The following is a 12,527-nucleotide window of genomic DNA, read 5'->3' as shown; positions in this document are numbered from 1 at the left end:
CCTATTATATAGGTATATGTTGTTATCACTTTTTTTGCCTTTGTCCTTTTGGGTCTGGTGATTGTTTTCACTTTAACCCATACTAAAGTTATTATTTTTCTAAACAAAAGTTTAGACCTTAAATCTGTAAGATGTATGCTAATGAACATTGACTTTGTTCATTTGCATTTCACTGGTATTTGGAGAACCTATGATTATAAATGTCTTTTAAAAAATTGTTTCTTTGTTTTTCAGAGAGGCTGTGATAGCTATATGGTTTATTTGTTTGATAAAAGTAAAACTGTATATGAAGGGCCATTTGCTTCCAGAAGTTTATCTGACTCTGTAAATTATATTGGTAAGTCTAGTCCATTTACTGACTGAGATTTAAACCTGAAATGATATCATTTTGATTGAACATGATTAGTAGAAATGGTTTTTGGTGTTTTTGTTTTGTATCTCATACTTTAGCTTATGGTGAAAATTTTTTATAGTTTGGAATGTGAAAAGGTAGGTTTTAAATCACTGCCAGATCCCTCATTTGGGAAAAGACTTACTTTCCTCAGGATAACCCTCTCACAGATGAATTAATCTCCATTTTTCATTAAGCCTACTTTTTAGTTTGTTTTTCATTATTTAAGTATGTTCAAATATTTCATTTTATTCTGTGAATACTGCTTAATGTTCAGTTTTTTTTTCACTTATATTATGAGAATTATTCTTTTCTTTTGAAGAAGATAGCTGTCAGTTTCTGTCTACCCCAAACTAAAATCAAGCACAAAATTGTAAAAGTAAGAACAAAATTGTGCATAAGGGTTAAAATTCTTTAATCTTTCTCCTGTTACCTTTTAATTAGTTTTTAAAAGACAAATTTACAGGGAAAAAATGATCAGATAATAGTACAGAGTTCTCATGTTATCCCTCTCCTCATTTGTAACATCTTACATTAGTGTTACAATAAATGAGCCAATATTTATTATTAAATCCATACTTTATTCAGATTTCCTTAGTATTTATCTGGTGTCCTTTATCTGTTCTAGGATCTCATCCAGGATACCACATTGCATTTAGTTGTCATTCTCCTTAGGCTTTTCTTGGCTATGACAGTTTCTCAGACTTTCCTTGTTTTTTATGACTTAGACTGTTTTGAGGAGGACTGGTCAAGTATTTTTTTTTTAAAATATATTTTATTGATTTTTTACAGAGAGGAAGGGAGAGGGATAGAGAGCTAGAAACATCGATGATGAGAGAAACACCGACCAGCTGCCTCCCGCACATCCCCCACCGGGGATGTGCCCGCAACCAATGTACATGCCCCCAACCGGAATCGAACCCTGGACCCTTCAGTCTGCAGATCGACGCTCTATCCACTGAACCAAACCGGCCTCGGCTGGTCAAGTATTTTGTAGGATGCTCCTCTATTGCAATCTGTCTAATTTCCACCCCCCTCATGATTAGACTAAGATTATGGGTTTTTGAGAGAAAAATCATAGAAGTACCATTCTTATCTACACTAATAAAGGAAAAAAATGCTAATTGACCGTACCTTTGCTACACCCACAGCCAATCAGAGTGAGCATGCAAATTAACTCAACAAAGATGGCGGTAATTTGCATAAGCAGGCACTGATTGGCCTGGGTCCCGGGAACATCCTCCAGACCCAGGCTGCTCCTAGCCTGTAGGCCCATAGGCCCTGAGTGGCAGGGGTCCCAGAACGCCCCCTGGCCACTCAGAGCCCATGAGTGCAGGCGCCAAGCAGCTAGAGGTGGGCAGGGAACGCCCCAGCGTCATTGTGATTATTTCTTATCTTTATTTTCCCTTGTATCAGGAGCAGGGTTTGTATATCACAGGTGCTCAGTAAATGTATATTGAACTGAATGAAACAGTGACAAGTAGTTCTTCCTAGCATCCATGGGAATGACATTTGTAAAGACTGAAAATCAAAGAATGATTAATGAACTCTAAAATCTTAAAAAGTAACTCCTGTCTTCTTTTTCTCATCTTCTTACATATAGTACAAGACAGCAAAATACAGCTTCCAATTATACAGCTGCGTAAAGTATGGGCTGAAGCAGTGCACTACGTGTCTGGGCTAAAAGAGGACTACAGCAGGCTCTTTCAGGGACAGAGAGCGGCAATGTGAGTGGATTCTGTTGTTTACAGTGACAGTGTCATGCACATTAATGGTCAATAATTAATCTTGCCAGTTTTCACAAATAATTTTCCATGCAATATTAAAATATTAGACCAATTTGAAATGTAATTTTCTCATCAGACTAGTAGACTTCTTATTAATGGTATGAAACCCTTCAGTTGCAATGGCTTGAGAATAGTTTTTGAGCAGAACATCCTAATATAAAAGAAATTGTGTTGCCACCAACAGAAAGTCTTTAAAGATCAGCTATTTCTCATAGATTGATAATAGAAACTTAGGCAATGGGCTTATGGCAATATAATTTTTTAAATTTTTGTTCAATATTTATGAAATATTAATTTTAATTTTTTTTTTTTTTTGGCTATGGTTTAGGTTAAGTCTTCTTAGATATAATACTAACTTGACAAAAATGAAGAACGCTTTGATCTCAGCATCTCAGCAACTGAAAGCTAAACTGGAGTTTTTTCACAAAAGCATTCAGCTTGACTTGGAAAGATACAGTGAGCAGATGACTTATGGGATATGTAAGTTTTGGGGTAATGTATTTGAAGGAAGGGTCTAGTCTTTTGAAGCCATATGCTATTTTGCCTTCTTGCCTTGTACCAATTGTTTCTCTTGCATTCAACATTAGAACAAAAGGCACGTTTGTTTTGAATATTAGCTTTTATTTTAACATTTAGTTGAACAATTTAACAGGAATCTTCCCCTCCCCCAATTGGACTAAAGTTAAGTTGTTTAGCTCCAGAAAAATACAAAAGTGATTTAAGAATTTATGATTTTCAAGCTCAATATAAAAAACTAGAGTCCCAGTGCACAGATGCATGCACTTGGGATCCCTCAGCCTGGCCTGTGAGGATCAGGCCAAACAGTCTCTCTAACATCCCCTGAGGGGTCCCGGGTTGTGAGAGGGCTATTCTCTGGTGACACACCCCAGAATCGGGCTCCTCCTCTCTGGTTCCGGGTGTATCACCCAAGAACCATAGCTGCCAAGTCACTGCAGCTCTGCAGCTCCTACGTTGAGCATCTGCTTCCTGGTGGTCAGTGTGCATCATAGCTACCAGTCAGTCACTTAGGCTTTTATTAGATAGGTAGATACAAAATCCATATTGGAGTGACTTCTTAGCCAGGGAAATCCTAAACTACTTACCTTTCTGTAAATAACAACACAGATAATTCTGTGTTTTTTCCCAAACCACCTACTGTACAGGTCCCACTTTTTTATTTTTCAGTTTTTGACTTCAAGCTTATCTCCCTTCAGATATACTAAGTAAATCTAAAGAGCAGAGTTAAAATCAAAGAATAAACTGAAGAGGTCATCACCAGCATTTCTGTTTGGTTTTTTTTTCCATTGAAATAAATCCTTTTTTTAAAAAAATCTGGTTTGTATACTTGTCTTGAATAAGGTGTGGGTATCTTAGAATAAGTGATCAGCATTGTCATGTGGGTGAATAAATTTACCCCCTAGAGCTGGTTCTGATTGGTGTTATGTATTACAGGTATTCTGGTTAATGGCAAAACATTTCATCAAGTTAGCTTGACTTACCTTGTCAGTTGTATATGTGATACAGTGGTTAAAAAAGAATGAAGTAGAAAGAATCCATATCAGCTCTATATAAGATTAAATATATAGGTATTGCTCAAAAAAGAAAAAGAGTGAGGTAGACCTGATATTAAAAGATCACTTGGATCTTTAATGGCAGTGATGTTGTAATTTGAGGAATAAAAGCAAAGGCAGGCAGGCATGTATAGATGGTCTCATCTGTGAAGGAAAGGGTATGGGTCTGTATAACATGATTAAAGTAAGATCCTATAGGATGGAGTGTGGAGAGGAGGAAGGGTTTTCTTTTTTATATCCTTTTATAATGTTTGATTTTTAAAAAAATATATATTTTATTGATTTTCCACAGAGAGGAAGGGAAGAGGGATAGAGAGCTAGAAACATCAATGAGAGAGAAACATCAACCAGCTGCCTCCTGCACACTCCCTACTGGGGATGTGCCCGCAACCAATGTACATGCCCTTGACCGGAATCCAACCCGGGACCTTTCAGTCCACAGACCGACGCTCTATCCACTGAGCCAGACCGGTTTCGGCTAATGTTTGATTTTTTAAAAATCATTTTCATGTGTCATTTAAATAATTTTTTCTTTTTTTGGAAAGAGAAAACCATCTGTATTAGTATCCTAATACAAATTAGTGTCCATAACAAATTACTATAAATTGGGTGGCATAAAACAACAGAAATTGCCCAGCTGGGTATGGCTTAGCTGTTGAGTATTGACCCAGGAACCAGAAGGTCACCCGTTCGATTCAGTCAGGACATATGCCTGGGAATTGTGCAAGAGGTAGCCAATCAGTGATTCTCTCTCATCACTGATATTTCTATCTCTCCCTCTCCCTTCCTCTCTGAAATCAATAAAAAATATATTTTTTTTAAAAACAGAAATTTATCATCTGACAATTCCAGAGGCTAAAAGTCTACTCTCAAGGTGTTGGCATAATCATGATCCCTCTGAAACCTGTGGAGAGGAATCCATCCTTCCTTCTTCCTGGCTTCTGGGATGTTTATCAGCAATCCTTGGCATTCCTCGGCTTGCAGCTGTAGTACTTTAGTCTCTGCCTCTGTCATCAAATGGAACTTGCCCTTCATACATCTGCATCTTTGTGTCTCTCCTCTTCTGTTAAGGACCCTAGTTATACTGGATTAACGGTCCACCTACTCCAGATTGACCTCATGTTAATTTAGCCAACTATCTGCACTGACCCTGTTTCTAAATAAGGACACATTCTCATGTACTGAGTTAGGTTTTCAGCATAACTTTTGGGGAGATGACTCAACCCATAACACCATTTTTTACGTTGATAGTCATGGACGTGGGTAGGTCAGTAATTAAAACTATGGCTGTTTCTGAGATAACCAATTAAAACTTTTTTTTTTAGCCTCAGAAAAAATGTTAAAAGCATGGAAAGAAATGGAAGAAAAGGCTATCCACTATGCTGAGGTGAATTCACTGAGCTTGTTCTGTGTGTTTATTTCTGAGGTCTCCCTTAGAAACTTTCTTTGGTTTTGATATGTAGAGTATCTTTCATGTCATTTCTGAATATTAACTATCTAGTAGATGTTTTGTGTATATGGCGGATAAAAATAAAGGTGTTGGACAAATGAGACTACTAGTAAACTGAAGCCTCCATGAGCTTCAGTTTCCATATTATATTATGGGAACTATCTATACCTTTTCTAGTAAGGTTATGCATATTGAATGGTAATAAATGATAAGTGTCAGTTATCACTGTAAAACAACAGTGATACACAACTGATTTAGATAGGATGGCTGCATATCCTGGTTTACCTAGTTGGTCCTTTTGCACCTGTCTTGCCATAATTATCAATGGTACTTTCATTGTCAAAGTTAATGCAGGTTTGGACAATAAATTATATGGTCACATTAGATATAGGTTATTCTCTAGTTGATAGGTTCTTTCCTTACATTTATCTATGGTCCTACTAAATTGTTACTGTCCTGGGAGTGAAAACTTACCCTAAGGACATGGATGGGACAGTTAGAATCCTGGAGTGGGAAATCTAATGTCTTTATTATTATTACAGTTGGGAAGAAGCAGCAATGAAAATCATAGAACTGAATAGAAGTGGTTTTGATGGTCATTTTCTCTGTGTTGTTAGTGACACATATTTTACTTCTCAGGAGGAGAAAGCAGATGCTAGTAGTTTACTATTAATAGGAGAGAACAGTGAGAAGCTAGGAATAGTATGTTCTCATGTGAAAGGTGGTCAGAATCTGAAAGATAAAAGACTTACATAAAATCATTATTTCATATTAAATCATTTAGTTCCCCTCTGCAGGAGTAAGTCATTCTTTGTCTAAGTTCTCGGTATTGTGTGGTGGTGAGCCTGTCATTTCTTTTACGTTTCATCATATTGTAGGTAGGTGTCATCGGATACCTGGAGGATCAGATCATGTGTCTGCACACTGAAATCATGGAACTCCAGAAAAGCCCTTATGGAAGACGTCAGGGAGATTTAATGGAATCTCTGTAAGGACATACTCATGTCGTTGGTATTGGTATTAATAATTTTTTTTTTTTTTTTTGTAGCAGATTACTCTTTCTATGTACTCCTGGCATATTAAGCCTGCATGTGGTTATTTTCTATAGTTTTCCTTTCCCCAAATATCTTGGCATCATTTTTAAAAAGGAAGTTTTTTCTTCATCACTGGAAATTTTGGAAATAACTCTTACGGTTGACTTCTGCTATTTTAATCAAAGAATCTTTTCATGTGACTGTTAAGTATTTTTCAAGTATCTAAGTTACAAACGATTTCCCTACTTACCATAGGTATTGTCTATCAAATGCCCTAGATGAGGTTAACTTCCTAAACGTTTGGATTAGAAACTTCACATATTTGTCTCTAATCACAAGCCATAATTTTTGTACATTTAAGTGTTTCTGGTGCAAGGATCAGATATGTGCTGGCAGACCACAGCAGATAAGAAGTGTATTACACTTTGCGTTTTAAGATCTTGCTTAGCACTCAGTGAAATTCTTTGTAAAATATTCATTAACAATATATACTTACTTTATAATTGGATCATTATTCTCTTCAAATAATATTTGTTCATTAAAAGTTGTGGATTATAAATCATTAAATTATCTTTTGCATAGAAACATTTTTTTTTTTTATTTTTTTTTTGTAGGGAACAGCGTGCCATTGATCTGTATAAGCAGTTAAAGCACAGACCTTCAGGTAAGACACTTTCATCACAATACACAAAGGTGTTTTAAGAAACCATTCCCAGCCTAACAAATCCTAGGGATTGGATTTTAAACAAGCTGCAGAATAAGTTCCAGTTTTGATATTTCAATTGAGATATTTATATGTAACAGCTTTTAGTTTGTGAGAATTTAAGAGATTAGGAAGGCAAAGTTCCAAGAAAATTGAGGTAGAAAAATTTAAAAAAAAAAACTGAAAGAAAGGAATAAAAGAGGGAAAGGGGAATTCATAGAGGAGGAGGAAGCAAGAAAATGTGGGAAAACTGGGGAAAAAATAAGTGCAGCTTAAGATTAGAGAGGTTGGTAGGGAGTTGTTGATACTGGTTCAGGTATGGAATGGTCAGAGGGAAGGTCATGTGCTGGGCCAAAGCAGTTTACCTTGAAAATGAGGCTTTCATCTAACCTGGTCACTGGTTTGCTTCATTGGCAAAACAATTCTTTTTGAACATCTATTGAATACAGAGCATGGGCTATTGGAAAGAATATAGGATTGGGAATTGGAAAGCTTGATTCTAAATTAGGCATTTTCCTAGCCAAGTAACTTTGGGCAAATTACCTAATCTCTCTCCATTTCCTTTCCCTTTTCTGCAGTATGGGTTTGAAACCTAGCTTTACTAACTCAGTGAGTGTGTGTTGTATTGTATAATGTGTTAGAAACTATAAAGTATTATATACCTGCAAAGTATTAACCTTCAGTTAAAAATTGCTTTGTCTTGAAGGGTATCTATGGGTTCTTTCATTAGTGTATGAGATTTGGCTTAAGTCAGGTAGCTTTTTCTAAGTTTTTATGGGCTGTGAACAGATGAATAAATACGAAAATCCAAGCAATCTAGTTGGAGCAAGAGCCTCCTTGAGGCAGTGAAAGTTAAATGAATTATCCTACTGTTTCTAAATCAATGATGTTTATTACCCAAGAAAGATTGATCTTTTGGCTAGAAGGCTGCATGTTTCTGAGGCTTGGGTTAGTATGGGTTAAAGATAGCTGAGGATACAATGATAAATGTATATACCTATGTATGCACAAACACATACTTTTAGGTATATAATTATAGATATTCTAGTGGCCTGGTGTCCACAGCCCAGGCTGCACCCTCTCCAATATGGGACCCCGACCAGGGCATGTCAACAAATCAGGTCTAAACCGGCAGTCGGACATCCCTCTCACAATCCGGGACCGCTGGCTCCTAACCACTTACCTGCCTGCCTGCCTGGTTGCCCCTAACCACTTTGCCTACCAGCCTGCTCACTCCCAACTGCCCTCCTGTCGGCCTTCTTGCCCCCAACTGCCCCCCTTGCTGGCCTTCTCGCCCCCAACTGCCCTCCCACCAGCCTGCTCACCCCCAACTGCCCCCCCTGCCAGCCTTATTGCACCCAACTGCCTCCCATTGCTGGCCTGCTCGCCCCCCAACTGCACATCCCTGCTGGCCTGATTGTCCCCAATGTTCCCCTGCCCCCCCCCCTCCAATTGGTCCCCCCTGCCAGCCTGATCACTCCCAACTACCCTCCTCTCCTGGCCTGATTGCCCCTAACCACCTCTGCCTCAGCCCCACCACCATGGCTTTGTCCGGAAGGTCTCCTTGAAGGTCTCCTGGTCTAATTAGCATATTACCCTTTTATTAGTATAATCTTAAAATCATCTCAATTCAGTTTTGCATTTAAGTGGAGATGTTATTAATTAAAACTAGTTTCAGATTTTTAGGAATTTTTGTTTGGAGGCTGACATGTTCTACAGAAGAGAGGTTATACCCACTGACTGAAGTATTTTATAGATCACTCCTACAGTGACAGCACGGAGATGGTGAAGATCATTGTGCATACTGTGCAGAGTCAGGACCGGGTTCTGAAGGAGCTGTTTGGTCATCTGAGGTAGATAAATAATTTTATTTCCTATTCAGAAGCCAGGGTATTTTTATCAGATTTCTTTCAAAGTATAATACTCTTTTTGGTAAATACATTAGATTCAGGAAGAGTTCTAGCAGTATCTTGGGTATCTTGACCACCGCTGTGTACATTTAGGTGTCCTGTCTTTGTGCATTGCTTTGGAGATCAGACATTAAATATGCCTCTGATTGTGGTTTATTTACTCACCTGGGTTTGGGAGTATGGTGTACAGTCTTGGGGGATACGTAAGGGTCTGATTCTGATTTCATCTCTCTAGCAAGTTGTTGGGCTGTAAGCAGAAGATTATTGACCTACTCCCCGAGGTGGAAATGGCCCTCAGTAACATCAAAGAAGCTGACAATACTGTCATGTTTATGCAGGGAAAGAGGCAGAAAGAAATATGGCATCTCCTTAAAATTGCCTGTGTAAGTAATTTTTAGTGAGTTATTTAATGGGTATTGATATGCTCTTATTCCCTGCAAAAGAAATTTTTGTCAGCATGACCTGGGTCCTCTTGAATGGGTATATTGTGTTGGGTTGATGCTTATGTTCTTTGCTTGATGTCTGACAGCAGTTCAGATGAAGGACTTCATGATCACCCTTCATTATCTTTCTAGTCTCCTGTTTTTTTTGTTTTGTTTTTTTTTTTAATATATATTTTATTGATTTTTTTTTTTTAATACAGAGAGGAAGGGAGAGGGATAGAGAGTTAGCAACATTGATGAGAGAGAAACATCCATCAGCTGTCTCCTGCACACTCCCCACTGAGGATGTGCCCGCAACCAAGGTACATGCCCTTGACTGGAATCGAACCTGGGACCCTTGAGTCCGCAGGCCGACGCTCTACCCACTGAGCCAAACTAGTCAGGGCCAGTCTCCTGTTTTTATACTCCTTCAAGCCCCAGACCACTGTGGTATCCCAACCTGATTTGGGGATAGACATGCCTGACTAGTTAATTAAAAAACAAAAATTTTTGTTCAAATGGGTTTATTATTCTTCCAACTAAAGTGGAATTAAAAGAGTAGATACATTTGGTTTTAGTCAATGAAGAATGGGCCTGGGGACAGGATAGTGGCATGTAATACCCACTACTGGAAACAGTTTTGTGCAGAAATATTCTGGGTGTACATATAAGTTGTGATAGAAATGTAAGTCTTAGGAATATGGTAGGAAATTGTTTAAGTTAGCGGAGATGCTGGCCTATAATCTTTTTTTTTCTTTCCTTCAGACACAGAGTTCAGCTCGGTCCCTTGTAGGGTCCAGTCTAGATGGTACAGTAACTACCCCTCAGGCATCAGCATGGCTGCCCCTGACTTCAGCAGAACGTGAACATCCTCTGTCATGCGTGGTAACTCCTCAAAATGGGTGGGTTCACTTTGTAACAATTGATAGTTGTTTTTATAAGCAGTGATAGGATTGAGGCAGTAGAGCATAGTGGTTAAGGCAATAACCTTGTGCAATTAATTTGACTCTTTTAATGTTCACATTTCCTCACCTGCAAAATGGGAATTGCTGTGAAAAGTCAATTAGACAACAAATGTAAAGTACTGGGAAGTAAATATGTATTCAGCAAATGTTACTTATTAGTTCAATTCATGTTCTAGGTTCTCTCTCTGTTTTGGCTTATCAGTTCTTTTACCCAAACTTTATTCTTCCCACAATTATTTATCTCTGAGAAATTTTGCTGTCCTTTGCATTTGTCATTTTGGGGTCTTGATCACCCTTCTGATAAATTTTGAGTTTAATCTACTCTATTTTATAACTTAGTGTTTCTAACGAACTTTTTTTGATGCCTTAAATAAGTTTTGCAAACAAGAACTGAAGTTTGAAGCCCTATATTTTCTTTTATTAATTTCTACTCTTCTGCTAAAAGCTGAATGACTATCCATTTCTGTTATTTTTCTCAGCATAAGATGTGCCGTATCCAGAGCCAGTGGCTCTTTGCTAGCTTGTGTATTGTCGCTTTTCTCGCAACTCATGGAGACCTCTACAGCACCAGCATTTCCTGGAAGCTCTGCCCATAATTAGTTTTGCAGAAGTGCAGCCATGTTACATCACTACTCAGGAGGTCATGCAGTTTGCATATTCTGTACTCTACTTATATGAGAGAAAAGCACATAGAGGAAGGCAAGCTGATAACAGGTATTTTATTTTTTTAAAGAAAGCAAGTTCCAGGTTATATCTTGAGGTCATTGTAGATTTGACCCGGTATATAATACATCCACAGCTATAACACAGGCTATAATCAATTATATAGACTTTTGGAAATAATCCCAGTAATCAGAGATAAATCAAGTAAATTTTAATACATTACAAACCCTTTTTCTTTCATTAGAGGCATGTAATTTTGTTAGAGGATGCTAATGGTTGCAGATGTCACCTTTATACAGTGAATTTCAGATTTGAGGTTGTAGTTATTTGCTAAACAAAATTCCTGTATCCGACAGAAATTTTAAATATACTTTTCAGTAGGAATACATTATAAAGAAAAACTGATTTCAGTTATTATGTGGTATTTAACCATATTGGATTGGGAACTATTGGCCTCAATTTTTCCATCTGTTGAAAAGGAGCTGAATTAGAATTTAGTTCTAAGCTAACAGTGGCTATCATCCATAGCCTCAAACTGATTCTAATAGGGTAGGAACTCTGAGGGGTGGTAAAAGGCAAGAATAGGGGCCATATGGGAGAGGAAAGCATGGCAGGTGGAAGGTGGAAACCAGAATCAGGATTTCCTTCAAATGTAAACTTCCAGGAATCTTCTCGGTTCTGGTCAGCTCCCATCACACTGTTTTCTTCCGCTCTCCTCAGGAATCAGCTTGCTTGTTTCATTTTTTTCATTGCTGTCATCTGTAGTTTCCAACCAGCTTTTCACCTTCCCTGATCTTTGCAGAACAGATTATACTTTTGTATCTTCTCCCCTGCATTTGTGTCTCTGAAAAGTCAGCATCATGGTGCTGTTCTTCCTAATTGTAATGAAAGGGAAATATTCCAGAAACAAAAAGAGATTTTCACCTGTCTGTGCCACAAAGACCTACCCCACACCCCCATCCAGTTAGCATTACTGGGGTGGGGTGTGTGTGTGTGTGGGGGGGGTATATAAGAATCACTTTTATTGCAGAGGAAAATCAGATTGGAATTATTGTGGAATTATTGTTAAAGCTGGGCAGAGGCAACAGTTGGAGTAATAGGCAGGACTGTGCCTCTGGGCAGGAAGGATGAGGAAACTGAAGCGTACAGGAATCCGCTGCATTGGGGTGCAGGGGTGCAGGGGTGCAGGAGGGGCATTGCTCATCCTGACCCTGAAGACCAAAAAGCAGAGGAAATTCATATGTTCTTTTGCTGAATTTGAAAAGGCTTTTTTTTCATTTCACAGGGAGACTTTGGCACAAATCATAGAAGAAAATGTGAACTGTCTTGGCCATTTAAGCACTATTATTCATGAAGTGAATGAGGAGCAGAGCAGTAGAATGATGGTAAGTTTTATATGGACATGGATGTGTGTTTTAGGTATTTTGCAAAGGGTTTAACTTTCCATGCTAGCCTTAACTGGCATTTGGGATGCATATGAGGAACAGAATTGAGAGGGAAGAGAAAGAGCATTTGAGAAATATCCTTGACCTCAAATCCCCATCTTCTCTTATTCGTGCATATACTAGATTGTCATTAATAATCTTCAACCGTAGCATTTTTGGTCAAATTAAATGATTGGTGAGCTTTCT

At 38.2% G+C, this 12,527-nt stretch overlaps 1 protein-coding gene across 1 annotated transcript in view; it reads left to right on the top strand.

Moving 5' to 3' along the window:
* CHUK (component of inhibitor of nuclear factor kappa B kinase complex) overlaps positions 1-12,527 on the top strand; it is a 32,557-nt gene that overhangs the window by 17,627 nt on the left and 2,403 nt on the right. The window contains exons 11-20 of the mRNA XM_084904078.1: positions 235-337; positions 1,995-2,118; positions 2,507-2,658; positions 5,075-5,136; positions 6,078-6,187; positions 6,848-6,897; positions 8,693-8,789; positions 9,082-9,229; positions 10,034-10,170; positions 12,182-12,281. Of these exons, the coding sequence (XP_084760204.1) occupies positions 235-337; positions 1,995-2,118; positions 2,507-2,658; positions 5,075-5,136; positions 6,078-6,187; positions 6,848-6,897; positions 8,693-8,789; positions 9,082-9,229; positions 10,034-10,170; positions 12,182-12,281 (1,083 nt within the window). The remainder of the gene's footprint in view (positions 1-234; positions 338-1,994; positions 2,119-2,506; positions 2,659-5,074; positions 5,137-6,077; positions 6,188-6,847; positions 6,898-8,692; positions 8,790-9,081; positions 9,230-10,033; positions 10,171-12,181; positions 12,282-12,527) is intronic.

Source organism: Pipistrellus hanaki, assembly GCF_964339955.1.
Source record: "Pipistrellus hanaki genome assembly, chromosome: 14".
NCBI classification, from domain to species: Eukaryota; Metazoa; Chordata; class Mammalia; order Chiroptera; family Vespertilionidae; genus Pipistrellus; species Pipistrellus hanaki.
The sequence above is the reverse complement of the archived record's forward strand: the minus strand, read 5'-3'. Positions and strand labels throughout refer to the sequence as shown.